General features: G+C 37.6%; 1 protein-coding gene across 2 annotated transcripts in view; it reads left to right on the top strand.

Annotated features, from left to right (window-relative positions):
* Positions 1–26962, top strand: part of SLC1A2 (solute carrier family 1 member 2) — a 164512-nt gene that overhangs the window by 118881 nt on the left and 18669 nt on the right. For both annotated transcript variants that reach the window (XM_031942964.1, XM_031942963.1), the window contains exons 7-9: positions 7968–8201; positions 16696–16890; positions 23574–23708. In XM_031942964.1, the coding sequence (XP_031798824.1) occupies positions 7968–8201; positions 16696–16890; positions 23574–23708 (564 nt within the window). The remainder of the gene's footprint in view (positions 1–7967; positions 8202–16695; positions 16891–23573; positions 23709–26962) is intronic.

The following is a 26962-nucleotide window of genomic DNA, read 5'->3' as shown; positions in this document are numbered from 1 at the left end:
GCAATTTTGTTTGATGTAAAGTTAGATAAACATTCCAGCCCACCAGTTCTACACAAGTCTTTTTAGTTTTATTGCTGAATTGATTTATGTGATTGCCAAAGATATTATGACAAAATCTGTCTGCTCTATAGTTTGAAAACTCCAGGGGCCATCTTTAATTCCTTGTGACTACAAAACTCAGCTAGCCACACCTAGTCAGCTAATTATAAAATAACTGAGTTTTTTTTAAGTCTGTGTTTTGAACTAATTTTCTCTTTTTGTGGTTTATTAGTCCCTCATTTTAAGCAATTTGAGTTATGGTCCAAAATTCCTTTCCATATCCATAAATTATATTCATAAATCATGGGTCAGTCCCCCTTCAAATCATCCTGGGGGATATGCTTAAGAATACCACAACGACTGAATGGAATTGGGGCAAGGAGATCTTTTCAGCATTAATTCCACTGATTCCCTTGTTGCCAGATAAATCAAATTGGGAGCGAGACTGAAAACTGAGATTACTGTTGACTTTTATTCTATTTTCTATCTATTCATTTCAATAAGTCTTTATTAAAGCTCCTACTGTGTGTGGGTCACTGTGCTATGTACCAGAGATAAAAAGAAGAAAACCCAACAATTCTTGCCCTCAATGAGCTTACACTTAGTTGGAATGACAAACAATATCTCTGTACTCCCCACAAATGCATCCAAGGGAAAAAAATCTCACCAACTCAAGAGGTAGTCCATTACATTTTTATTCAAATTTAATTCAGTATGGCTTCAGAAAATAAGAACTAGCAATCATGGTTAAAATTTATAGGGAATTGGATTTTTGCCTGACTTTGTCTCAAGCTAGGAAGGTAGGAGTTCCAATCCTGCCTCCAATAACTTACTAGCTGTGTAACTCTAGACCAAGCACTTAACCCCTTTTAGTTTTAGTTCCCCCACCTGTAAATAAAGGAGTTAGCCTCAATAGCCCCTAAAATCCCTTCCAGGTCCAAGGCTATGATCCTAATCCTTCCCAATAATGTTCAGCTATTTGAACATACCCATCATGCCCTTTTGCCCCCATATTCCTTTTTTCCAATTACATATACCTCATTTTCATTTTTCATAGGAAATAATTTTAGACCATACCCCTTATGTTTTTTAAGATGCAGAGAGTGCAAGTGAGATTATCTTCCTATTTCTAGAAACTGTCTCTCACTAAACATAGCCTGGGATCCAATTAGCTTTTTCCCCATCACATCATAGTGTAGCCTGGAGAATTAAGCCCCTAAGCCTGCTTAGCCACATTCCCTCATGCAGTAGCTTGTGTTTTCAGTGAAAAGGAAGGATTTTTATAAGATGACATTTAGTAGGAATAGTTTTGTTCCACCATTCCAGCTTGCTGATTTTTTTTTTAATACTGATTCTATCTTCCAACTCATTAACTTTCCCTCCCAGCTGTAAGAGTTGATAAACATGCCATCTTTGTTTTCATTTAAATCATTGACGGAAAAAGCTGAGCACGAGCGGGCCAAAGACAGATTAAAAGCAGAGAATTTCTGGACCATGTTGGATCACACCTAAGAGGGAAGGAACATGCCAGAGCAAAGGAGAATTCTCCAAAGGAGATTTTGACCCCTTAAGGAAATAGATAAAAATTCTTCTTTGCAGAGTTTCCAGGAAAAACACAATCATATTGCAAAGAGCAGCAGATAAAGACCCCAGCCTTTCTGCTTTCAAGGACTGAAGGATGAACTCATGTTTTTAGCATGAGAAGCCTGAGACAGTTACCCTTTCACATCTTTTGGGATGTACTCAAGCAGGAAAATTGGGAATGGAAAAATACAAAAAAAGTGAAAATGGTAATGGAGGCCACTGGCAAGCACATAGAAACAAAAATGAAGGAAGCCTGAACACTTCAGAATTGAAAGAGATCATATATTTAGTGCTTTATGAAGCCTTGCGGGCCATGTAGTACAATGACCTCACTTTACAAATTAGAAAACTGAGATCCAGAGAAAGAAAAAGGCTTGTCCAAAAGATAGCAAGTGACTGAGCTGGGATTTGAATCTTATGATCCAGAGAGTCCATATTCAGTGTTCTTTTAGGTTGTAGAGAGATCTAGGTCAGAGTTTTCTAACCTGGAATCTATGAACTTGTTTTAGAGATAGGATGATAATCTTATTTTAACATGATTGCTTTCCTTGGTAGAACTATGTATTTTATTTTATACATTTAAAAACATTAATCTGACAAGGGAGCCATATACTTTCCCAAACTGCCGGATCCTTTGAGTCAAAAAAAGTTAAGATCCTCTGGCTTTGTGCTATCCCCTCATTTTACAGAGGAAGAAACTCCAGTTCAGAGGCAAAATCTCCATTCTTGTAGGAAAAGTAGATTTTTGTTTTATTTGCATTTTCCAGACAAGTGCCTCCATAACAATATGGCACCTGACTACCTTTCCAGTCTCACCTTATATTATTTCCCTTCAATCACTTCAGGTTCCAGCCCAACAGCCCTACTGACAGCTCCCTAAATCTCAAATTCCATCTCCTGACACCATGCCTTTGAAGAAGCCTTGCATTATGCCTGGAACACTATCTCTCCTTACCTCTACCACTAAACATTTCTGTCTTTCTCAGGGGCTTGATTCTTTATTCTCTGTTCCTTCCAGATTTGAATATTGTCTCTTCATATTATCATGTAAATATGTTTGCATGCTATGTCCCTCCCTCCACATCTCCTTCCACCTTTTGCAAGAGAACACATGCTCCTTGAGGGCAGAGACTTTTAATTTAAATTTTAAAATATTCTTAATTTAAATTTAAATACAGTGGTTTTCATTTGGCAAGAGCTTAATAAATATTTATTGGATTGAATTTGTGCATATAGACAAGCCAAGGATTGTGAAATCTGGGCTAGAAATTGGCAGTGAGATGAGACACACATGTTCTCCATGAAACTGCCTCCCAGAGGAGCCAGGCCCTTGGGCTACAAGACCAAATCTTCGGCTTCATACATATGCACTTCGTTGAATTAATGTCGGTTATCTCTAACTGCCCTGTTAGTCTCTGAGAGAGAAGCAAACTATTAACGACCCAAGCCAGCTTTGCCCTCTGGTTGGATGGGCACAGAACAGGGGAGAGCTGTTATCCTCCCAATCTGTCTTAAAAGCCCCATAAAACAATGATCCTGGTAGCTGGGTCAAATCAGTTTGGACAATGTTGTTTATAAAATAATTGATTCTCTTTGAATCCGGGAGGCTGACTGTTAAATCCCAGATGAAGCTGGGACTTCAGGCATTCATTTTGTGAGAACTGAAGTTCATGTGGCAGCCACATGTTTAAACTATCCATTCAGAGCCTTCCAAGCCTGATCAAAGACCCTTAGAAGAACAAAGTTTGTAAATGTACAATAATAGGGTTAATACTTCTGAATAGCCAGATTCATTCTCATCTGTTGGCATTTCTACTGGAATAGCTACTTCAAATATTTTAACAATTCAAACACCCATGGTTTCATTTAAGTGAGCTCTCCTCCCATCCATCAATGCATCATCAAAGCAATGTGTGCTATATGCCAGGTAGTATGCTATTAATGGAATAAAAATAAAATTGACTGCCCTCAAAGAGCTTATAACTTATCTAAATTTTATATATATATATATATATCTATATATATCTATCTATCTATATATATATATATATATAGAGAGAGAGAGAGAGAGAGAGAGAGAGAGAGATAGAATATATAGAATGATAAATAGAAATATATATATTTAGAAAATAAATACAAACTAGTTAGGGAGGAGAATTCTAGCATTTTGGGGACCATAAAAGGTTTTATGTAGAAAGCAGTGCATGAATGGAGAAGGGATACAGGTGAAAAGCAAGAACATTTCAGAAATAAAGGACAACCAATGCAAATGCTTAGGAAAGGAAGTTGGAGTGTTGTATGTGAGGAACAGAGAAAAGTTTTCTCTGGCTGGATCACAGATTTACCAGAGGAGGAGTAACGTCCAATGTGGCTAAAAGTTAGATTGGAGGAAGCTTGTTTAAAAGACAGTTGGAGGGTTTTAGACTTAATCCTAGAAAAAGTAGTCACAGAAGTTTATTGGAAAGATTTGTAACATGGTCAGACCTATGCTAAAGGAAAATCAGTTTGGCAGCAGCATTTTACAGATAAAGAAGCTGAGACCCAGAGAAAGAAAATTAGAACTACAAGACACTAAAAAGAAGCTACCTGATCCAATGCCCTCTTTTCACAGATGAGGAAACAGGCTTGAGAATATTTAGTGAGTTGTTTTTAAGGTCACACAGACAGTGAGTGTTATAGTAATCCTTGATGGAACACTCAATTACTCCCAGGCCAAAGTGATTTGTTTCCCAGCCCATCTCCCCAGTTCTCCCCCATCCTTTGTAGAGAAATGAAATCAAAAGAAAAGATTCCACAGACTTGTATAATAATTGATCTCCTGTTTTGCATTCTGGCCCTCTGCTCTAAGACTTCTTTCCCCGGGGGGACTGGGTAGTTTTGGTTAACAAAGGCCTACTGACGCCAGAATTAATTATAACCAGTAATTGCTAGGCCCATATATTCTGCTCTCCAAAGACAAGTTGAGCCTCCTCTTTCCCAGCAAGCTACTGAACTAACACAGAACAGCATCCCCAGCCTATAATCTGCTACCTTACACAGATCGATTCAGCCTTGACACTGACATTTGCTGAGGAAGTCAAACTTTTGTATCAATGAAAATATTTCTTCTCCATTGGGTAAATGGTTCATCCCTAGATTGTGGCAAAGAAAGAAACACAAATGGAGACCCCAAACAGCTCTTAATGTGTGTCTGCTCATTTTTTAAAGGGTAAATGTTGTTTGGGAAAGAATTGATTATTTGAGTTCATGAGGATAAATGTTCTTTTGCTTTTATCCGAAAGTATATTCAGCCCAGTTATTCACAATTTCTAAGCCTCCCAGAGCTCTTGCCCTTGAGACACTGACAGTGATCTATGGGGCTATTGTTGGTGTCTGCATGCCTGGAAAATGGAAAATAAAGATTAAAATCACTCCATAGTTTCATTCTCTGAAGCCCCCTCAGGGGTCTCCAGTTTGAATCAATAGCTATGTTTATTACATACCTACCATGTTCAAAGGACTGGGCTTAGTACTTGAGGATGTGACTGCAGATAAGGGGCAGTGTCTGCCCTTAAGGAGCCTCCAGTCTAAGGGGGTCCCTCTACACCTCATATCAGGGCCCTGTGCCTGTCTCTCTGCCTGTAGAAATGTCCAAGAATGAAGCAAATTGTCATTTCCAACACCTGAGTAAGTGGAAGCAAGGAAGGCTTCCAACACAGTGGGCACATTCCTGTGATAAAAATATGGGAAGACACCCAGCAGAGTTAAGGATGGGAGGCCATGGATGCCACATGAGCTACATTATTGGAGGCAATCATAACCTCATGCTATCGCAAATGCATTGGAGTAACAAATAGAGGAGTGGGAATATTGCCAGATTTGGAAATTAGGAAGACCTTAATTCTAATACCACCTTAGAAAGTGGAACCAAGGAAAGTGATGGAGTCTCCTTGAACATTCTTAGCATTATCTAACCATTTCTAATGATCAAAACCACTTAAATTTTTAGATTGATAATGTTCTAACCTGGAATAATCATTTCTCTCTTCCTCCCTTCCTTTTCTTCCTTCTCTTCCTTCCCTCCCTTTCTTTCTCCCTCCCTCCCTCCCTTCCTTTCTTTCTTTTTTCTTTTTCTTTCTTTCTTTCTTTCTTTTTCTTTTTTCTTTCTTTCTTTCTTTTTCTTTTTTCTTTCTTTCTTTTCTTCTTTCTTTCTTTCCTCCTTTCTTTCTTTCTTTCCTCCTTTCTTCCTTTCCTCCTTCCTTCCTTCTTTCCTTCCTTTCTTTCCTCCTTCCTTCCTTCCTTGCTTTCCTTTCCTTTCCTTTCCTTTCCTTTCCTTTCCTTTCCTTTCCTTTCCTTTCCTTTCCTTTCCTTCCCTTTCCTTTCCTTTCTTCAATCATCCATCCATTTATTTAGTCATTCATTCTCTTATTTATTTGTTTTCATTGAAATAATATATTATCCAATTTAGGCTATTCACTTGTTCTGCTAGCTCTCCCTTTCAAGGTTGCTGAATAAAAAGACTATTGGACTAGGAATCAGGAGATGAAGATTCATTCAAATATAATACCTAATATATATGTAAGGCATTGTGCTGAACACCGGAGTTGCACAGATTTAAAAAAGAAATCTGTGTCCTTGGCTTTAAGAGCTCTATAATTTAACCAATTCTAACCTGGATTCTGTCCTCTCAGGTATGGCCAAGAGAAAATCACTTTGACGCTCTGGGGCTCAGTTTCTGCTCCTGTAAAAAATAACACGTAGGACTAATTGACCTTTAAGGTGTCTTCCAACTATAACATACATTGTGTTCTGTGGTCCCTCCCAGGTTTAATTTTATGTCTCTGTGACTCATTTATTCCAAAGCAGGAGGGCTTTGTTGCATTTGTTATGCTTGGGTTAAATTACCACCTGTTTCCCAAAGAGCAAAAGGTGTGTGTGTGTGTGTGTGTGTGAGAGAGAGAGAGAGAGAGAGAGAGAGAGACAGATACAGAGACAGAGAGACAGAGACAAACACCCGAGAGAGAGAGAGAGAGAGACGGAGAGACAGAGAGAGACAGAGAGAGAGAGATGGAGAGAGACAGAAAGAGAGAGAGAGACAGAGAGACAGAGAGAGACAGAGAGATGGAGAGAGACAGAAAGAGAGAGAGAGAGAGACAGAGAGAGACAGAGAGAGAGACAGAGAGAGAGAGAGAAGGACAAACAGACAGAACCATGCGAGGACATGTTACCCACCTTGCTAGTTTTATAGAGCTGAGACCAGAAGATCAGGGAAGAGAAGTATCCTTCTCCGAGTCATAGAAGATAGCATTCTTCTATGCTGAACATTGATATTTTCTCCCAATTTCTAGTCTCATCTTCTTTCCATGAAACAGTGATAACTATTTCCTTTTACTGAAGAAATCTAGAGGAAGGCTTTGTTTATTATAAAAACAAGTACAACTAAATCCCAGAGCCTAACTTGGCCAAGGCATAAATAACATCCCTTGAATCTATGGCCCTTTTGACAGCCCAAAAACTTAGAGGCAGCTGCATGGGCTGGATGGAGAATCAGGAGGACTCAAGCTGGAATCCTGACTCAGACATTTACTAGCTAGCTGTGTGACCCTGGGAAAGTTGTTTAACCTTCCTGCCTCAGTTTCCTCATCTGTAAAATGTGAAAGTGGCAGTGTCAACTATCAACTTGGGTTGTTATAAATGTCAAATGATTGATAGATGATAGATCGATAGATATATACACACATATCTATACATATACACATTTATATTTATATGTATATACAGATACTCATTTATAAAGATGCATATCTATATTCATATACATCAATATATACACATATAAATACAGAATATAGCATTTTACATGTATAGGTATATATAATTATATGTGTAAAATGCTATGCTCAAAATACAAATGCAAATATGCATAGAATTTTATGTATATGTATATATACATATGTGTATATATGTGTGTGTGTATATATATATACATATAAAATGTGTTATGCAAACCCATAAAGTACTATATAAATGCTTACTATTAGTAATAATAGGAAGACTTGATTTGAATCCTGTCACTAACTTTGAGACCCTGAACAATTCAGTAACCTCAGTCTGAAACTGAAGTTTCCTCATCTATAAAATGAGCACCATATAATACTGATCTCCTAGGGTTGTTCTTAGGATGAATATAAGCCATTTGTTAAGGTGTTTTCCGCACCTTAAAGCACTTAAGTAAATATGGTGTAGTAGAACACAGAGGAGCCAGCCAAATGGGAAAAGCCATTTATCTTTAAGGGGATAAGCATATTGAAGAGCCAAATCCCACTTTATTCAATGTATTTTCTTTTGCCTTTTCTGTTCTGTAGGTATTCTCCCCTCGGTATTGCCTGCCTCATTTGTGGAAAAATCATCGCCATCAAGGACTTGGAAGTGGTCGCCAGGCAACTGGGGATGTACATGGTCACCGTGATTGTGGGTCTCATCATCCATGGAGGCATCTTCCTCCCTTTGCTTTACTTCGTGGTGACCAGGAAAAACCCTTTCTCCTTTTTTGCTGGTATTTTTCAAGCCTGGATCACAGCCCTGGGCACAGCTTCCAGGTAGACGATGCAAGAAGTCATTTCTCTCTCTTCCTCCATCCCTTTCCCTGACTCTATGTCACTGGCTTCTTTTGTCATAAAGACCAGAGCTTTTATTAGAGAAGAATAGCTTTGAAAAAAAAATGTGATTGAGCAAGGATTCCAAGCAAGGGCCTCTGGTTATTCTAAGAGATTGTGTCAATATGTCAAGTGTTTATGAGTTCATTTAGTATAAGAATTGTCTCCCTTATTGATAAAAATCTAAATCATGGAATTTTAAAGTTGGAAGTGATCTTAGTGACTATCAAATTCCACCCAAATGCAACCAATACCATTTGTAACTTAGTAAAGGATCTGAGATACTCTCCTGAGACTCAGATAGTTTACATGACTTACCCATGGATCTCACTGCTAGTAAGTATTAGAGACAAGATTCAGACCTGGGTCTTCCTGACATCAAATCCTACACTCTGCACTCTGCCTTGTTGCCTTTCTATACATGTTTCTAGGAACTGTTCACTAGGAAGAAATGAATCCTGAATAATGGTTCTTTGCTAATATTTTATATAATATGTCCATGCTCAATTTGTACCAAGATTTCTAAATGAAATTAACTGTAACTTGGACTACTTGGTTTCCCCATAGAGATCCTTCTCTCTCTCTCTCTCTCTCTCTCTCTCTCTCTCTCTCTCTCTCTCTCTCACACACACACACACACACACACACACACACATCTGTCTCACTTTCTGTGTCTCTCTGTGTCTCTCTCTCCCTTTCTCTCTGTTTCTTTCTGTTTCTCTGTGTGACTCTTCTGTCTCTCTACCCTTTCTCTCTTTCTCTGTGTCTCTCTGTCTGCCTCTCTATCTCTATCTCACTTTATCTCCCTCTTCTCTCTGTCTTTCTCTGTATCTTTCTCTGTCTCTCTCTTTCTGTCTCAGTCTCTTTGTATGTCTCTGTCTCTCTCTTTGTCTCTTTCTCTCTCATTTTATCTCCTTTTCAAAAATGTAAAAAAATAAATAAATTTAAAAACAAAACATCAAAAATGTAAGATTGTTTCAGCATTGAACATCAACAAACTAAGCTTGCTTAGCAATGATTTCTATCTAAAATAATTGTGTAACACCCATCTTTTATATACCATCAATAGTAATGACCACTCTTCCTAGCCAATCACTTTACCTTTAGTTTAGGCTTTTTCTTGACCCAGAAGATAGATAGATAGACAATAGATTGATAGATAAATAGAGATACACACACATATATGTACAGGTATACATTTATATTTACATATACATATATCTATGTGTATATATATATATACACATTTATATATAGATGCATATCTTTATCTATATACATCAATATATATACATATACATACAGAATATAGTATTTTATATATAGGTGTATATAATTATATGAGTAAAATGCTATGCTCAATATATATATATATATGTACAAATATGCATAAAATTTTACCTATATATGTGTGTATCTATACACATAAAATGTGTTATGCAAACCTTAAAGTGCTATATAAATACTATTAGTAATAGTAGGAGACCTGATTTGAATCCTGTCACTAAGACATTCACACTATGTAAAGAAATCATAAATTGCTACTCATATCTAACTACATATTTAAAACTACCCCATTCTTTTGATTGATTTATTCAAGAAAAAGAGGAACCATAAGATCAAGTGAAAACGTTTCCTTATATGGGTTTAGATGGGTTATATGGATTGGATGTTTTGTTTTCATTCACTTTATTATTATTTTTATTATTATTATCAATGTTTTATTTATCTAATATTATCTTTTAAAGCACAGATTTTATTCTTTTTTGTTTGGTTCCAAATTATCTTGCTCTCTCTCCCTTCCCCATCCAATGAAAAGGCAAGAAAAACAAAAGCGATTACAAATTCTCATTTGTTTTAAATGTCTTTGGTGAATATATTGTTTTTCTTTTTCCCTTTGCATTATTTCACAAACCTTTCCATACTGAGTTCTTCTGTTCCTCATGTGTACTGGTTTTCATTACATTATAAAATTCCATTGCGTTTGAAGTTCCACAATTTATTTAAACATTCTCCTCCTGCTGGACTTTTCTATTGGTTTCCAGGATTTTGCAATTTTGAATAACACTGCCGTGAAAATCTTTGAACAGACAGTCTTCCTTTGCTGTTTTGGCTAATGCTGTCAGAGACAACAATGGAATTATTGGGTCATGTCCCATTTTTTAAAAAAAAGGCTTACAAAAGCCTGTCATGAAACATTATTTTTCTCAACTCTGAAACCCCCCAAATTCATCTTTTTGGAAAATACCCTGTTAGAAAGACCCCCTTGCTTTGCATTTCTGGAGAGTGATTCTTCCAAAGCAGAACAGATTCTGAGTATATAAGGAATATTTAAAGGACTTACACACTTTGGCATCTCTTGGAGACAAATCAGAATCCATCAGCTAGGTTGCCTCCTGATGAGCTCTCTGAACTCCATGTGAACTTCCAATTTGCAGCCAGAACAAGTTTCTCATGAGTAGATGTGACATTAATAGAGATGCTCTTCCTTCATTTACCAGACAAGCCCGATATAGAAGAAATCCAAGAGACATCGCAGGGACCAAAGGAAAGAAATCTTCCAATCCTTTCATGAGTTGGATTTTGCATTTTCAAGCACCAGTGGTTTCCAAAATGGCCTGATTCTGATTTTATCCTAACAAATCCACGGAAGGGAAATCAACAAAATTTGATATCTGGGAAAACAAAAGTTTGCATGAGAACATGGGAAATTGTCCATATGTCCTAGATCCATGCTGTTATTTGCAAAAAAAAAAAAAAAAAATGGTGGGATATCTTAGGACCTTTTCCCCCTCCATTTCTTTCTGGACCATGGAACTTCCAATGTGCCTTAATGTCTCTAGTCATAAAAATTCCAGCTATACCTATGAAAAAAAATTAGCAGCTCCAAGGAATTATCTTTTGGTTAATTATTACTTTGGTCTACAAATCCCAGAGTCAATTCTTGCTCCTTTCTCTGGTATTACTTTTGGGCATTAAAAAATGATTCATCATTATTAACATTATCATCATAATTGTGATTGGTAGACTCCTTTAAGAGCTATAAAGCACTTTATATAAATTTTTTCATTGGGTCTTCCAAATAAGAAGGGACGGAGGGGAGGTATGATTTTCCAGATGTGTAGATTGAGGTTCAAAGATGTTAAAAGACCTCTGAAGAGTTAGAGTTGTATGACATCTTCCCTTGAGTAAGTCGAATCATCTTTGTGGACCTCAGTTTCATTTTCTGTGAAAATGAAGTTTTCCTAGATGGCCTTTGAGATCCCTTACACCTCTAGATCTATGATGCTAGCATATCCTATGCTACAGTAGACTTAGAAAGGATTGTAGAGACCCTTGAGTCTAATATCCTTATTTTTACAAAAGAGAAAACTGAGATCCAGAGTGGTGGAAATAGACAAATAGTAAATGTCATTTTTTTTCTTCTTAAAAATTGATATTTGACTAATTTCCTTGGGGGAAACTACTGTCAGGAATTGTGTGCTAAACATCAACCCATTGGTATTTAACCCTCAGAGTCATAGGGGAAAGGATCAAGTCTTTAGACAGTCACGTCAGTGTTCTTTGTGCCTCAGCAGCTTATGTACCACATCAGAAAATCAAATATGGTTGATTGGTTTTTCTCAATGAGCACACACATGCTACTAGACTGTTTTGCAGGAAGAAAGTCAGAAGAATGAAGACCCAGAAATGACCTCCTAAAATTGTTGTCAAACATCATGTAGAGAGATAAAAACCCAACAACGTGAAGACATTAGCAACATGCGGACCCTGCTATGGGGGCAGTTGGTTGATGGTCTGTTTTTTTGACTTGCAGCAGAAACTGGAATGGTAAAGAGCTTTAGCTGCTCTCTATTTAGGAGCTGGATGTGTTTTACCTTGAAGAGAAGATAGGAGATTCAGGATAGCTGATTCTAATTATGAGAAGGACTGTCTAGTAAATGAAGTCTTGGGCTTACTCCCATTGGTCCCACAGGAGTCGGAACCAAAAGTAATTAATAGGATTGGCAAAGAAATAAATTTAGATTGAATGTCAGAGAAAAAAGTTGCTTCTCATTAGCATTTTTCAAAGGTGAAATGGGCTTTCTCAGGAGGCTTGGACCCATCTGTGGAGGTCTTCAAGCACAAGCAGGAGGCCTGTTTGTTGGACATGCCGTAGAACAACTCTTCAGTAAGGTAGGGGTATGGATAAATGGCCTCGGAGGTCCCCTGTTATTCTGAGATTTTATAAACTCACACAAGCTTTCAATGCAGGAAAGACATTAAAATAACCATTTGGAATGATTTTTCTTTTCTTTCTTCTCTCAATTAAATTTGCCCTGTACAAAGATGAGAGCTCTTGCTTCCTTGCTCCCTCATTTGCCAAAGTCTATTGAATCATTGCATAGCCCTTGGGTGACACTATGTACCAGTGAGTGAAGTAATGAGAATTAATGGACACCAATGGGCCTTGAGTGGCCTGAGGCTTATATATTTCCAAGATCTCACTGCTATGAGGCCATCTCTGGATAGTCATTCTGTATGATTGCATTTAGCTCTTACCTGATGGGTTGTGTGTGTCTATATGTGTAGTTGGGGGGGATGCAGAAATAAAACATAATATCTCATTAAAATAGCAAGAGGCAGGTAGAAGAAAATTATCTTAATCCTAATTAGGCCAGGCTTCAAGAATAAGGCTTCCCTTTATGAGATAGCTCTAAGTGGACTTTTATAGCATCTAAAGCAAAAATAGATAGAAATAGACTGACTCCTGAGACCCTTGCCTGGGCATGAGAAGTCAGGGAAGTGGTAAGTACTCCCAACTGGTTTTGCAGATGCATTAAGACCAACTAGTATATTATCCCAGAATCATAAATGTGGAATAAGAGGGACTCAGAGACAATTTAGCCCAGCTCTCTCATTTTACAGATAAAGGGATGTAAACTAGAAAAGTCATGTGACTTGCCAACATCTTAAGCAATGGCTATAAAATTTAAATCCAAGCTCATCAACTTTAATGCTTTCCTCATTGCCTTCCTGAGAACCATCCTTCATCTTCCTTAAGGATGTAGTGATTTGTCCTAGAATCTTAGTATAGGAAAAGATCACAGCGTCCAACCTACAATTAGATAAGATGCTCTTATAATACATCCATCACACCATCATCCAGTATTTATTTGAAGACTTCTAGCAAGAAGCACTCGCATTGGATCAGCTCTAATTCTTAAATTTGTCTTTACAAAATCACTGGAGTTCAGAATTAGAAGGGACCTTTGTAGTGTAGCCCATTTTCTCCAAAAGCATCTGCACTTCAATGGATCAGAAAAATGGTCATCCAACTTATGTCTGAAGACCCTGTGAACAGCTGCAGTTGTTATGAATTCTTTTATCAAGCCCAAATCTGCTCCTTTGGAACTCACACCCATTGCTCCTAGTTCTGAAACCTTCTGGGGCCAAGCAGAAACCTAATCTTCTTTGCTCTCTCTCATCTTTGTGGTGGCCTAAGCCCAAATACACTAAATGTCGGAAGAGAAAAATATGCTATTCAAAAAGACAGTGCAGCATAATGGAGAGAACAATGGACTGAAGATGAGGAACTAAGTTCCAATCCCAACTCTTCCACTTGGGACAAGTGCACATCTCTGTGCCTCAGTTTACTAATTTGGAAAATGCAGGGCCTGAATTAGGCAACTTTCAAGATAAACATTCTATTTCTAAATCTATGACCCAAGGTTATAATACCTTTGACCCTCAATTTCCTTGTCCATATATGTTAGACCACATAGGTCCTTGAAGAGTTCAAATACCTATGAAATATTTTTAGTACCATATAAATGTTGATGATTATTTTTCACTTGATAGCAGAGAACCAGTATGGCATAATAAACAGCTGCCCCTAGGGGTAAATCAAGCACCTCTGACACATGTTGGTTATATGACTATCATTGAGTCACTGAAACTCTCAAAGCCTCAGATAATTCTCAGACAGGAATCGTGTGTCCTGAACTCCTTTGATATTCTGGTGAGACTTATAAAGCCCTTCTCAGAATAAAGGTTTTAAATGCATGAAATAAAATACGCTGTATTAAAAGGGAAAGCAATTATGTTGAAATACAGTTGCCAACATATGCTTATATTTTATTTTTATATTTTAATAAAATTTTATCAAATATATTCACATATTTTATAAATATGTTTATACATTTAAATATGCATATATAACTATATGAACATGATATATAAACATTTATGTATATAGTAAAAATTTTAAACATATTTATATGCACATATAAATATATAAACATAATATATAAATATGTGTACATATATTACAAATATTTAATATATGTATACACTATAATATATGAGCACATAAGTGTAATAAACATATATTTACACATATATTTTATATATATATGTATATTTTAGTTCACAGACCCTAGATTAAGAAGCTCTTAATCTTGGGGTCTCTACAAAACTATGAGTTATACATTAAGTGCTTTTCTGCATCAATAGAAGGAGGTTTTAGTTTAGTTTTTTTTTTTTAATTGGGAGTTCCCTATATATCCCGATGAAATCACAGATCCAGTCCCTCTGAGACTCTGTTTAACAGAAACAAACAAAAGAAATGTTAGGGTTTTGCCAATTTGTTTTGTCCCCATATGGGATTTTTTCTTTCTTTCTTGGTCACATATTCATTAAAATACCAGGCAAGCTCTAAAAGCAGATAACAATGGTGTTCCGAGGCAAAGCACGGCCCCAGCCAACTGCACTGTTTTCCATGTAATTTGTATTTGGAGATATTTCCTATGTCATTCCCCAATTTCCATCCATATGGGAATGCTCTTCCTGGCCCCTGGAAACCTTCAGTAACACAGTAAAACATTTGGTAATACGAAGTTTCTATTTAAGGGATTTGTCCAAGAGCTCTCAGGAATCTTCATTTACCCAAATGGGTCATGAAATCATAGTCTCAGCTCTGGGAGGGGAGGCTGTGAAGTCATGCCATTGTGTGCATGAGGAGAGATCTAGATCACATGCTTCAATGATGGATAACCTAAGAGAGCCTGAGGAGTCAGTCTAAGCCCATTAGCCCACTGAAATAGGGAGTTGAATCATTTTCACGTTCTCCCAGTGTGCTGCTGCTCTCCCAGCTTATGTACTCATGTACACATCCTTATCCAGTGTCCTCAGCATCTCAACGGCCAGTTCTGGGGCTCCTCCCAAAGCTTGGGATTGAACTTTTCTGTCGTTCCCATGGAACATACATAACCTTTCTACCTCGGTCACTATAAAAATCTTCCTGAGTCCATGCAGATTCTCTCTTGATCCAAAGTTGATACAGCCCAATTAAGTCAGGCAAACATTTAATTTTGAAACAAAAGAGGCTTTAGTTGTGCTTCAAATGCTATCAGAAAAGATGGTCCAGGTAGGTATGTGCATTCTGGGAGAAAGGGATTAAACTCCACACCAGGAAATTGAATCACTTCCATTTGAATTGTCTTAGGAGGATTCTGAAGATCACTGAGCAGGATAAGATACCAGACACTGAGGATCTTTCTTGAACTAAATTGCCAAACATGCCAACTCTTCTGCAGAGAGCACTCGGTTGGTCCTGGCCACATTGTTTAGTTGCCAAATGTATGCTTGTCAAAAGGATAATTTTATGGAGAGCTCACATATGGCAAGTTCTCGCAAGGTGGTCAGAAAAAGTGATACGAGGACATTCTCAAAGTCTCTCAAGAACCTTAGAATTGATTCTGTGACATGAGAGACACTGGCACAGGACCACCCAGTATGGTGTGCCCTCATCAGAGCAGGTGCTGTGCTCTGTGAGCAAAACAGAATTGAATTAGCTGAGAAGAAACACAAGACACACAAAGTTAATGAGTCCACCCTATATATTCATAGGGACTACTTGTATCCAACCCATGGCAGAGCATTCTGAGTTTGCATTAGTCTGATCAATCACGATTGGACACACTGTGGCTCAACTCTAACATAGTGCTGTCATTTTGATCCTCTTTGAGAACAAAAGACAACAACCAGACAAAAGAAATGAAAATTCAAACCAACCAGAAATATTTTTTATTTCTGGTAGTTAATATGTTAAAGGTTTAAATTAAATTTTAGACTTGCTCCTGCTGTTTAATTTATCACTTTGTCCTCCAAACACAGTAAGTGACTTGAAGAATGAAAATAAAAAAGCCAAGGTGGAAACAGTGGATTCAAAAGATTCAGGTTGAGATTCTGAATTTGCCAGTCACTCACTAACTTACCTGTGTGATCATGGAAAAGTCATTTAGTTTCTCATCTTCAAAATAAAGGAATTAGATTAGATAATCTTGTTGACTGACTGATCTCTGAGATCCTTTTAATAACTAAAACTGCTTCCTCATCCCATTTTCTCAGAAGGTTTTATAATATGTGCTTCTCTCTCTTTCTATGTTTGTGTTAGTGCCGGTACATTGCCTGTCACTTTTCGGTGCCTGGAAGAAAATCTGGGGATTGATAAGCGTGTGACCAGATTTGTTCTCCCAGTTGGAGCAACCATTAACATGGATGGGACTGCATTATACGAAGCTGTGGCCGCCATCTTTATTGCCCAGATGAATGGGGTGGTCCTGGATGGTGGACAGATCGTAACTGTGAGGTGGGTAGTTTGTTCTGGAAAATTTTTGTTTCCCTTTGGCATTTGCTTCTTTCTTTGGAGTAATTAATACCTGTAAGGCCCCTTTACTGGAAGAGAAACAGAAATTAAAGTTTCCTAACTATGATCTGTAATAGCCAAGACTGAAGAGAACAAGACTGAAATGGAGAATAAGGGCCAAAAGCATCAAGGCATTACCAGGGAGTTATGGCAGGGATGATGAAATATAAAAGAAAAAGGTTATATGTACCCTAATATAATTAATTCAATAAATCTTTATTAAGCATCTAGTGTTTACAAGGCATTGGGGTTGGTGATAAAGATACACACAGGAAGACCAGTGATTTTGTCAACAGAAGTAATTCCTTACATCAACTCAATAACAAGCTTTCTAGAATTTGTTGTGGGATCCTGAAAAAGTCTTAATCCTGTCTGCTTTAGTTTTCTGAGCTATAAAATAAAAAGGAAATGGCAAGCCACTCCAGTATCTTTGCCAAGGAAACCCCTAATAGAATCACAAAGAGTTGTACACAACTGAACTTATTGAACAGCAAGCAATAACAAAAGATTAAATTACCCTGGGAGTTCACAACACATTTTTGCTGCCGCTACTGAAACCAGTTTTTAGAACAAAAAAAAGGGGTCACTAAATTATACTATGCTAATTCTCAGATATATTTGATAAGGTCATTTTAAGAATTATTGCCTTTAAACTTAAAGACTGTCCAGCAATACTTCTGACTTTTGTTCTAGATGTTAGTTCATTGAAGATTTTCTAAACTCTTTCTTGTGCGTAAGATCAAGGGTCATCTGTAAAATGCAAGAGGTTGAAAAAGGTGGCCTTTTAAGTTTAAGTGGATGTGAGTGAAGAAAACAGTAGCTAAGCATATGGCATTCACTCCACTGGATAAGCTGACTCAGTATGGTCTGTGAATTCAAGCACTCGGACATTTTTGAGAACTAACGTCTTCTTGTAGCCTTAAGAACATCATTAGCCATGTTCTCATTCTGTTCCTATTTTCTTCTTATAAATAGAAATGAGCAGCTGGGATAGGACATTATCCTGGTGGGCCCCTCTGGTGAATATCTGGTCACTGGCCTCTCTCAGCCTGTTGGGCAAACCCCAGGAAGTATCAGATGCCTTGACGTTAATCTTTCTTTCATCTGGCTCTGATTTCCCTCACAGGACTGATGAGTCTCCTTCCTGGCAGCCTTTTCAGGATTTGAAGGGTAGTTTTATAAGAGGGTCCTCTTTGAGGAAAAAAAGTCCATCTGGTCAGCTTTTTCTCCAGATCCCTTGGGTCTCATAAATTGGCCTCCATTACTAGACTGTCATAAAACCCCACAATCCCAAGATACTAAATATTGGAAATCATGAAGCCATTACCAAGATGGTGATAATCCTTTCCTTTATTTCAAACAGCTTTATGCCATTTGAATGACTAATACAATGGCTGATGCTTCAATTTATTTCGAGATTAATCCAATAGCATAAAACAACAAATAGACCAGATTCTCATGTAACTAGCACTGGTAAATTTAATATTTAAAAGATGACAGTTTTTTTTTTTTTACCACATCATCATTGTTGCCATCATCATTTTGTAGTTTTTATTGAACACCCTCTGAGTATGATAGATATTCATTGAATTCTAGAACTGGAGATGACCTGAGAGATTATCTAGCTGCTTCCTTCTACCTACTCCCATCATCTATTTTGCCCATGAGCAAACTGAAGCTTGGGAGGTTATGTATCTTACCTAGGGACCTTTGACTTCCAAATGCCAGAACAAGAATATGAACCATGGGGCAGCAAAAGTGAAACAAGATTCTGCATTTTTATAAAATTTAATAATTTCAGTCAGGCAAAGGAAATTCATAGTCAACCCAAATCCAACCAATTCGCCTGACTCTTTAGCTTTCTCTGCTGGATCTATATTGGCACTCCTATTTTTCTGCAGAATTGTTTCCATCCTTACGGACTTAAGTCCAAAACCATTTCTTAAGTTCTTTTGAAGGTCCAGTATCTGCTAAATACTAAGAAAACAAAGAAAGAGAAATCATAATTCTTGGCCTGAAGGCACCCACAATCTAATGCCAAAGACTATGTAAAAATAAGCCACACCGAGGATAACCCAGAGGAAATCTCAAAGGGAAGGCACTGGCATTTAGAGAGATAAATAGAAGGTCAACATGAGATCACAAAGTCCAGGCTCTGATATTTACTATATTATTATGGGGAAGTCACTTTATAATCTAAACTTCATTTTTCTCCTCTATAAAATGGAGATAAGAATATTTGCTTTATCTACCTCTGAGAAATGGCTTTGTAGGTACTGAAGTACAAAATAAATGTGAGTTATTTATCAAATGTGCATCCCCTCACAATAGAATTATATATCAAAGATAGCTTAAAGCTCAAAAAAGTAAACAAATTCCAAGACCATCATTTAAATATAGATAGATAGATAGATAGATAGATGTGTGTAAATCTACACACATACATGTAGATATGCATATATGTATATATTGTGTGTGTTGTACACATACACAGATAGCTAGAAGGTGAGACAGAGACAGGCAGACAGACAGAAAAACAGACAAAGAGACAAAGACAGAGAGATGGAGAGAGACAGAAGAGAGAGAGAAAGGGGGAGAGGGAAGGGGAAGGTAGAGGGAGAGGGAAAGGAAAAGGGAGAAGGAGAGGGAGAGAGAGAGGAAAGACAGAGACAGAAAAAGACAAAGAGAGCAAAGACAGAAAGAGACAGAGAAGGAAGAGGAGAAAAAAGGAGTAAAGAAAAGAGAGGAGAGGAGAGGAAAAACAGAGATGAAAGAGATAGAGAGAAAAGAAAGAGACAAACTGAGAAAAACAGCAAGAAATGGAGAGGCAGAGAGAGCTGAGAGCAGAGAAAGAGACAAAGACAGAGACACAGAAAGAAGCATGGTGTAATGGAAAGAATGATGGACATAGTATAAAAGGACTTGGTTTCAAAATTGTATTCCATGATATCATCTATGTGACCTCTGACAAGTTTGGGCTTCAGTTTCAACATCTATGTAATAAAGGAGTTGGACTAAATGGCATTTTCCCTTTTAACCCTAGATCTGTAATCTTACTCAGAAACCTCTCTGCATTTTGGTTTCCTCATACATAAAATGGGGAAGTTGAACTAGAAGATCTTTGAGAGATCCCTTCTAGCTAGAGATAATTTTGAGAAAGTTAAACATACCAAAGTAATCTTTCCAATGACTTATTCAATGACTTGTAAAAGCCATGTATACTCACTCACTCAAAGAAATCCAATGAGATAATATTTATAAAGTACTTAGCATAGTGCCTGTACTTAATATTAATAAATTCTTGCACCACCTCTCCTTTTTTTCTTTCTCACCATATAACATCTTGGGAATGTAAAAGAAAAAAAAAAGGAAACACTTGGGGTGTCACAGACATTCACCTTGGAAACCCTTGACACAGGCTCTAAATCACATCAACTCCACACTCAACAGAACAGATAGCTCCGCCTCTACTTAGTCTTTAAGATGCAAAGTCCCATAGACCTTCTATTCCAATGTATTCACAAACAAAAATGTTTGAACCTCCTTTGATTCCTTGAACTTCTAATCCTAAAGTGTTCCTTGACCATAATTTATGTCAGCCTGCTATTTAAGATCGTTTGTGTCAACTGAGGCCCAACTTTGTGATGCTGGTCACGGGTATAGTTTGTGCTCCTCCTCTCTCCTGAGATAATCATATTCGTAAATCATTTGATAGGGTCCCTGACATGGATTAAGTACTTAGCAAATGCTTGGTCCCTTCCTCATCTCTCAGACAAAAAAGTTCCCAGTTAGACTTCTGGGAACATATAGTGGTTAGAACTGTTCCCAAGCCATAGCAAAAGTCAGAGAATGGGAGCGGGCATGGGTATATAAACACCTAACTCCACCCCCATGATAATTGCACATTTTAAACACAGAGAATTGATGAGCCCAAGCTTAGAGATCAAAAAACAGTGCCCATAAAAGGCTATTTGCTTCCAGGGCAAAAAATGAGGATAAAGTGACTCATAAGATGAATTGCACTTTTGACAATGGTGAGAGCCAAGAGCGTTGGCACTAGGAAGAGTAGCCTATTCAGCTTTCTAATCAGGCCCAGTGAAAAGACAAGAGATTTCTCTTTCTTCAGCTTTTAGGTGCTTAAAGGCGGGGTTCAGCTGAGTGAGTCTCACCAAGATGTCTGGATGTGAACCACAGTTTTTTAATCTCCTGTGCTCTCCCTGAAGTGACCCTGAAGAACACAAGTCTCTAGACCCAGACATGGGAAAAGTGAGATTTATAGATACACATCCAAATTGTGCTAGATCTGAGCCTGGTATGCCAAGTGCTCCCTAGTAAAATTTAGATTAGACCAGCTTAGCGATTTAATTGGCCCCTGGACTGTTTTGGTAGCCCTGGAATTTTTAAGCTATCCATAGGGATATCCCCCTATCTCAATTCCTGATAAAGTCAGCTTAAAGTAATTTTTTTTTTGAAATATCACTTTTTTGGAAGTGACATGTTGATTAATGGAAGCTATGGAAGGGAAAAAATCCATCTTTTGTGGCTCCTCACAAAGCAGGGAGAATGTCTAGTGTCCAGATCTCCCCAAGGGGCAACTGGTCTGGAGACTCAGTCTTCCTCTCATTCAGATGGAGACTTCCACAACAGAGCTGGGTGTGCCCAAAATATTGCTAATTGGAGGCCAATTATGGGAGATACTAGGAAGAAAATTCCCCTTTTTAATTCTATACCATTTCTTGTCTGGCTCTTTTAGAATAATGACTTTTCCATTCCAACCTTGGAATGTCCGAAGTGTCTAGAGTGCTGTCTGCAGTTTGCAGGTTCAGTCTTCTTGTTGTTTACTCTAATAAGGATGGAAACTCGGCATTCTGGATCCTTATGTTGATGTTGGCTCTGGAGTCCTTGGGCCTTTGTCACATACTTCAGTATAAGTGTCACTGTGAAAAACAATGGAGAGAAGACTTTTCCTGAATTTTAGAGTTTGGGAGAAGAGCTCAGCAGAATTTAAGTAGACATATTCCTTGGGAATGGATAATAGGGCCTGCCATATTTTTGGACTGGAGCAGGATTGGAAGGGTCACTGAGTTCAAGCCCTCATTTTCAGATGAGAAAAGTGAGTCACAGAGATGGGATATTGTTTAGAATTATAGGAGCATAGATTTATTTAATTAAAGCTTTTTAATCTCAAAACATATGCATGGATAATTTTTCAACATTGATCCTTACAAAACCTTGTATTCCAAATTTTCCCTTCCTTCCTCCATCCCCTCCTCTAGTTGGCAAGTAATCCAATATATGTTAAACATGTTAAAATATATGCTAAATCCAATATATGTAGACATATTTAAACAATAATCTTGCTGCACAAGATAAATCGGATCAAAAAGGGAAAAAAATGAGAAAGAAAACAAAATGCAGACAACAACAACAAAAAAGAGCAAAAATGCTATGTTGTAATTCACACTCAGTTCCCACAGTCCTCTCTGGATGCAGTTGGCTCTCTTCCTCACAAGTTCATTGGAATTGGCCTCAATCATCTTATTGTTAGAAAGTCATGTCCATCAGAACTGATCATCATATAATCTTGTTGTTATTCTGTATAATGATCTAGGAGCATAGATTTAGAGGTGGAAGGTCCTTTTATATTAAATACAATTGAGGCATACAGAGGAAATGACATTTAGGATCATAGATTTTAGAGGAGCTAATAGCAACCTTAGAGTCAGAAAGAGTTTAGGTGCATAATGCATAGAATCCTGGACTTGGAGTTAAATACGTTTGAGCAACTAAACAAGTCATTTAACCTTTGTTTTTCCATTTCTTTATCTGTGCTTGTTGTTCAGTCATTTTTTAGTCATATCCCACTCTTTGTAATCCCATTTGGGGTTTTCTGGCAAAAATAGAGGAGTGGTTTGCCATTTCCTTCTCTAATTCATTTTACAGATGAGGAAACTGAGGCAAACTAGGTCAAATGACTTGCTCAGGGTCACTCAGCTCGTAAGTGTCTGAGGCTGGATTTGAACTCAGGAAGATGAGGTTTTTTTTTTTATTCCAGGCATGGCACTTGATACACTATGGCACTACTTAGCTGCCCCTCCTTATCTTGTACCTAATTACCATGATTAATGTGAGACTTAAATGTTAAAACATGTGTAAAGCACTTTGCAAGCTTTAAAGGTGTAGGTAGGATTCAACATGTGCATAGATTTGTAAATACAAAATAAATACATAGAGGACAAAATAAATGCCAACTCTTCATCGAATCATGACAATCATTATAATTAGCCATGAATCCCAACCCCTTTCTTTATAAATAAAGTAAAACACAGAGAGGAGATATAATAGAACTACAGAATCATAGACTTATTGATGTAAAGAATGTCAGAGGCCATTGAGTCCAAATCCCAAACCCCTCATTTCATAAATGAGCAAACTGAGGCACAAAAAAGGCAAAATTCACAGTTAATAAGTGTCTGAATGAGCTGAGAAGTGGAATTTGAGCTTGGGTCTCTAGAGCTACACCATGACACCTGGTAACTGGCAAGGTATACTTGAGAAGTGGGGGCAGAATAAGATGAAGTTGAGAGGTTTATCTCCCATGTGCCATCTCCTCTTTGTTTCTATAGCCTCACCGCCACCCTAGCCAGTGTTGGAGCTGCCAGCATCCCTAGTGCCGGATTGGTCACCATGCTTCTCATCCTGACGGCCGTGGGCCTCCCAACACAGGACATCAGTCTGCTTGTTGCTGTTGACTGGCTCTTGTAAGTATGTGCAGATCCCATCATTTTAAAGGATTCTAAGAACTCCACCAGTTACATGTTGAGTTTGACTGGAGAAACATTTTTATTATCTTTTCCTCTGTGTATTTATTTTGTACTTATGAATCTATGTCCATGTTGAATCCTACTTAGCCCACCTAACATGGTGTGCCCTCATCAGACGTGTTGTTCTTTATAAGCAAGCAGAATTGGAGTAGCTCAAAAAGAAATCCCAAGATATGCAGGTTTAGAGGATTCTTCCCAAATGTCCCATGGTTCTTTGTTCTCAATCTGTGGCAGAACATTCTGAGCTCATATTGGTCTGATCAGCCACAGTCTACCCTGTTGTACCTTGACTCTAACATAGTGATGCCATTTTTGTCCCTTTCAAGAATGAAGGACAGCAACCATCACCTACATCTGACACATAGTAGATACTCAGTAAGTGCTAGTTGATTAATTGAAGCTCCTAACAGCCCCAGAAGGTATAAATTCCTTAAGAGAGATAATATGATCCTATATAGACCTAGAGCTGCAAGGGACCATTTAGTCTAACTACTTTATTTTACAGATAAGGAAAATGAGATCTAGAGATTGAATGACTTGTATGAGGTTACACAGGTGGCAGGTGTTAAGAGAAGGCACCCTTCCCATTGGATTGTTCTGCCTACCCAAGGAATGCAAGCATAGGAACGGTTTGGTTTTTGCCCTTGTATCCCTAGCATCTCATACAGTGTTTTGCACATAGTAAGCACTTAATAAATTACTGAATTGAATTAAGCAACATTGGAAAAAGTGGCCTCCCCTCTGGATCTCAGTTTCCCCAATGAGGTGGGTGATCCAAGTGACTTCTAAGGTTCCTGAAAATAAAATATTACATAAGAGTTTTGTGGACCTTAGAATGTCACAACAATTATTATAGTTGCAACATGGTCCAATACAAAGTGCTCTGGCCTTGACCTCAAAGAAAAGTGCCTGCAGTCAAGAAAACCTAAATTTAAATTCAAACTCTGATAAGTTTGATAGCTCCTCACCATGTGACTCTGAGCAAGGTACTTAATCTCTCTTTTTTTCATTTGTTGGTTGTGTTTGTTGAGGCATTTCAGTCATATCCAACTCTTCATGACCCCATTTGGGATTTTCTTGACAAAAATACTGGAATGATTTTGCCATTTTTTTCTCCATTTCATTTTACAAATGAAGAAACTGAGGCAAATGGAGTTAAGTGATTACACACACACACAACTGGTAAGTGTTTGAGGCTAGAAATAAACTCAGAAAGATGAATTTTTTGACTCCAAGCCAGGTACTCTATGCACTATGATGCCAGCTAACGGTCCCTCATGTGAATAATAATAATACCTACTTCCCAGGGTTTTTATGGGACATCAAATGAGAGATCTGTAAAAAAAAAAAATTTCCAAACTCTAAAGTGTTAAACAAAAGCAAGTCATTATAACTACTGCCTTGTGACGTTGGGCAAGTCATCTGACTTCCATTAAATTCATTTCCCCATCTATAAAATAAAAGGGCTGAACAAGATGGTGTCCAAAGATCCCTTCCAGCTTGGCACCTCTGCTTCTAGCATGACTTATGATTTTATTTAATTCTTTGGATTCCTCTTAATCATAAGCAGTGCTGGGGGATTGGGTTTAAGATATTTGGAAATCCATTTGAAAAAATACGAACATCTGAGTCACATTTCTGAGTTGTCTTTTTTTTATGGGTTTGGAAACAGAAGGGAAAGTCACATAAAGAAAGTTGCATTAGAATAAAGAGTACAGAGGAGATACCCCTCTGGACTTCCTCCCAGCCTTAGCAGTCTCAAAACCTCAACAGAAAGTCTTTGTCCTCTTGTTTCACTTTTGTCTCTGTGTACACATCTCCTAGGGCTGTTCTGACAGAGGTAGACACATAAAAAATACTCGTAGATTAATTACAACATGTAAACCAGGAGATCTTAAACTGGATAGATCTTGAAGGTCTATGACTTGGCTGGGAAAAAAATAAAAACAAAAATTTTGGTCGAATGAGGACTTGAATCTAGATCCTAGGATCCCAAATCTACTAATCTTTCCACTTGAAAAGTTATAGTGGCAGGATCTGTGATTATTAGTTTATAAATCTGAGTTGAAATGTGGAGGGAAAATGTGTTTCAACCTATTTCTGAAATTGTGATGGAGAAATAGGAAAACAGGTCTGTGACTGGATGGACAAAGTCAATAGAGATCAGAATGGCTTTTAAACTAGCTTCTTTGGAGCTGTGAGCCCAGCTTGAGGAAGGCAGTCAGAGACAGGATACTTGAGTTGTATTATGCCTCTCACTTCCCACTTGCTCTCTGAACTTAAAGCAACTTCATTTTTTATTTTTTTAATGTTTTTAATAATAGATTTTGATTTTTAAAATATATGCAAAAATAGTTTTGAACATTCACCCTTGTAAAACCTTGAGTTCCAAATTTTTCTTCCTTCCTTTCCCCCAACCCCTCCTTAGAGAGAAAGTAATCTAATATAGGTTCAACATGTACAATTCTTTTATACATATTTGCATATTTAGCCTGCTGCACAAGAAAAATCAGATCAGAAAGAAAAAATAAGAAAGAAAAAAAGCAAGCAAACAATAACAACAATAAAATGAAAATATTGTCTTGTGATCTACATTTAGTCCCTACAGTCCTCTATTTGGATGCAGATGGCTCTCCTCCATCACAATTTTATTGGAATTGGTCTGAATTCCTTTATTAATGAAAAGAGCCACGTCCATCAGAATTGATAATCGCATAATCTTGTTGATGCTGTGTACAATATTTTCCTGGTTCTGCTTACTTCGTTCAGCATCAGTTCATGTAAGTCTCTCCAGGCCTCTCTGAAATCATCCTCCTGGTCATTTCTTATAGAACAAAAATATTCATAACATGCATTTACTATAATTTATTCAGCCATTCTCCAACTGATGGGCACCCACTCAACTTCCAGTTCCTTGCCACTACAAAAAGGGTTGCTAAACACTTTTATACATGTAGATCCCTTTCCCTCCTTTAAGATCTCTTTGGGATACAGACCCAGGAGAAACACTGCTGGATCAAAGAGTATACATGGTTTGATAGCCCTTTGGGTATAGTTCCAAACTGCTCTCCAGGATGGAACAACTTCATTAAAAAAAAATCAATAGTATTTTTTTTCCAGACACATGCAACGATAACCCTCAATATTCATTTTTGAAAGACTTTATGTTTCAAATCTTTCTCTCCCACTCC

Source organism: Sarcophilus harrisii, chromosome 6 (assembly GCF_902635505.1).
Source record: "Sarcophilus harrisii chromosome 6, mSarHar1.11, whole genome shotgun sequence".
Classification (NCBI taxonomy): domain Eukaryota; kingdom Metazoa; phylum Chordata; class Mammalia; order Dasyuromorphia; family Dasyuridae; genus Sarcophilus; species Sarcophilus harrisii.
The sequence above is the reverse complement of the archived record's forward strand: the minus strand, read 5'-3'. Positions and strand labels throughout refer to the sequence as shown.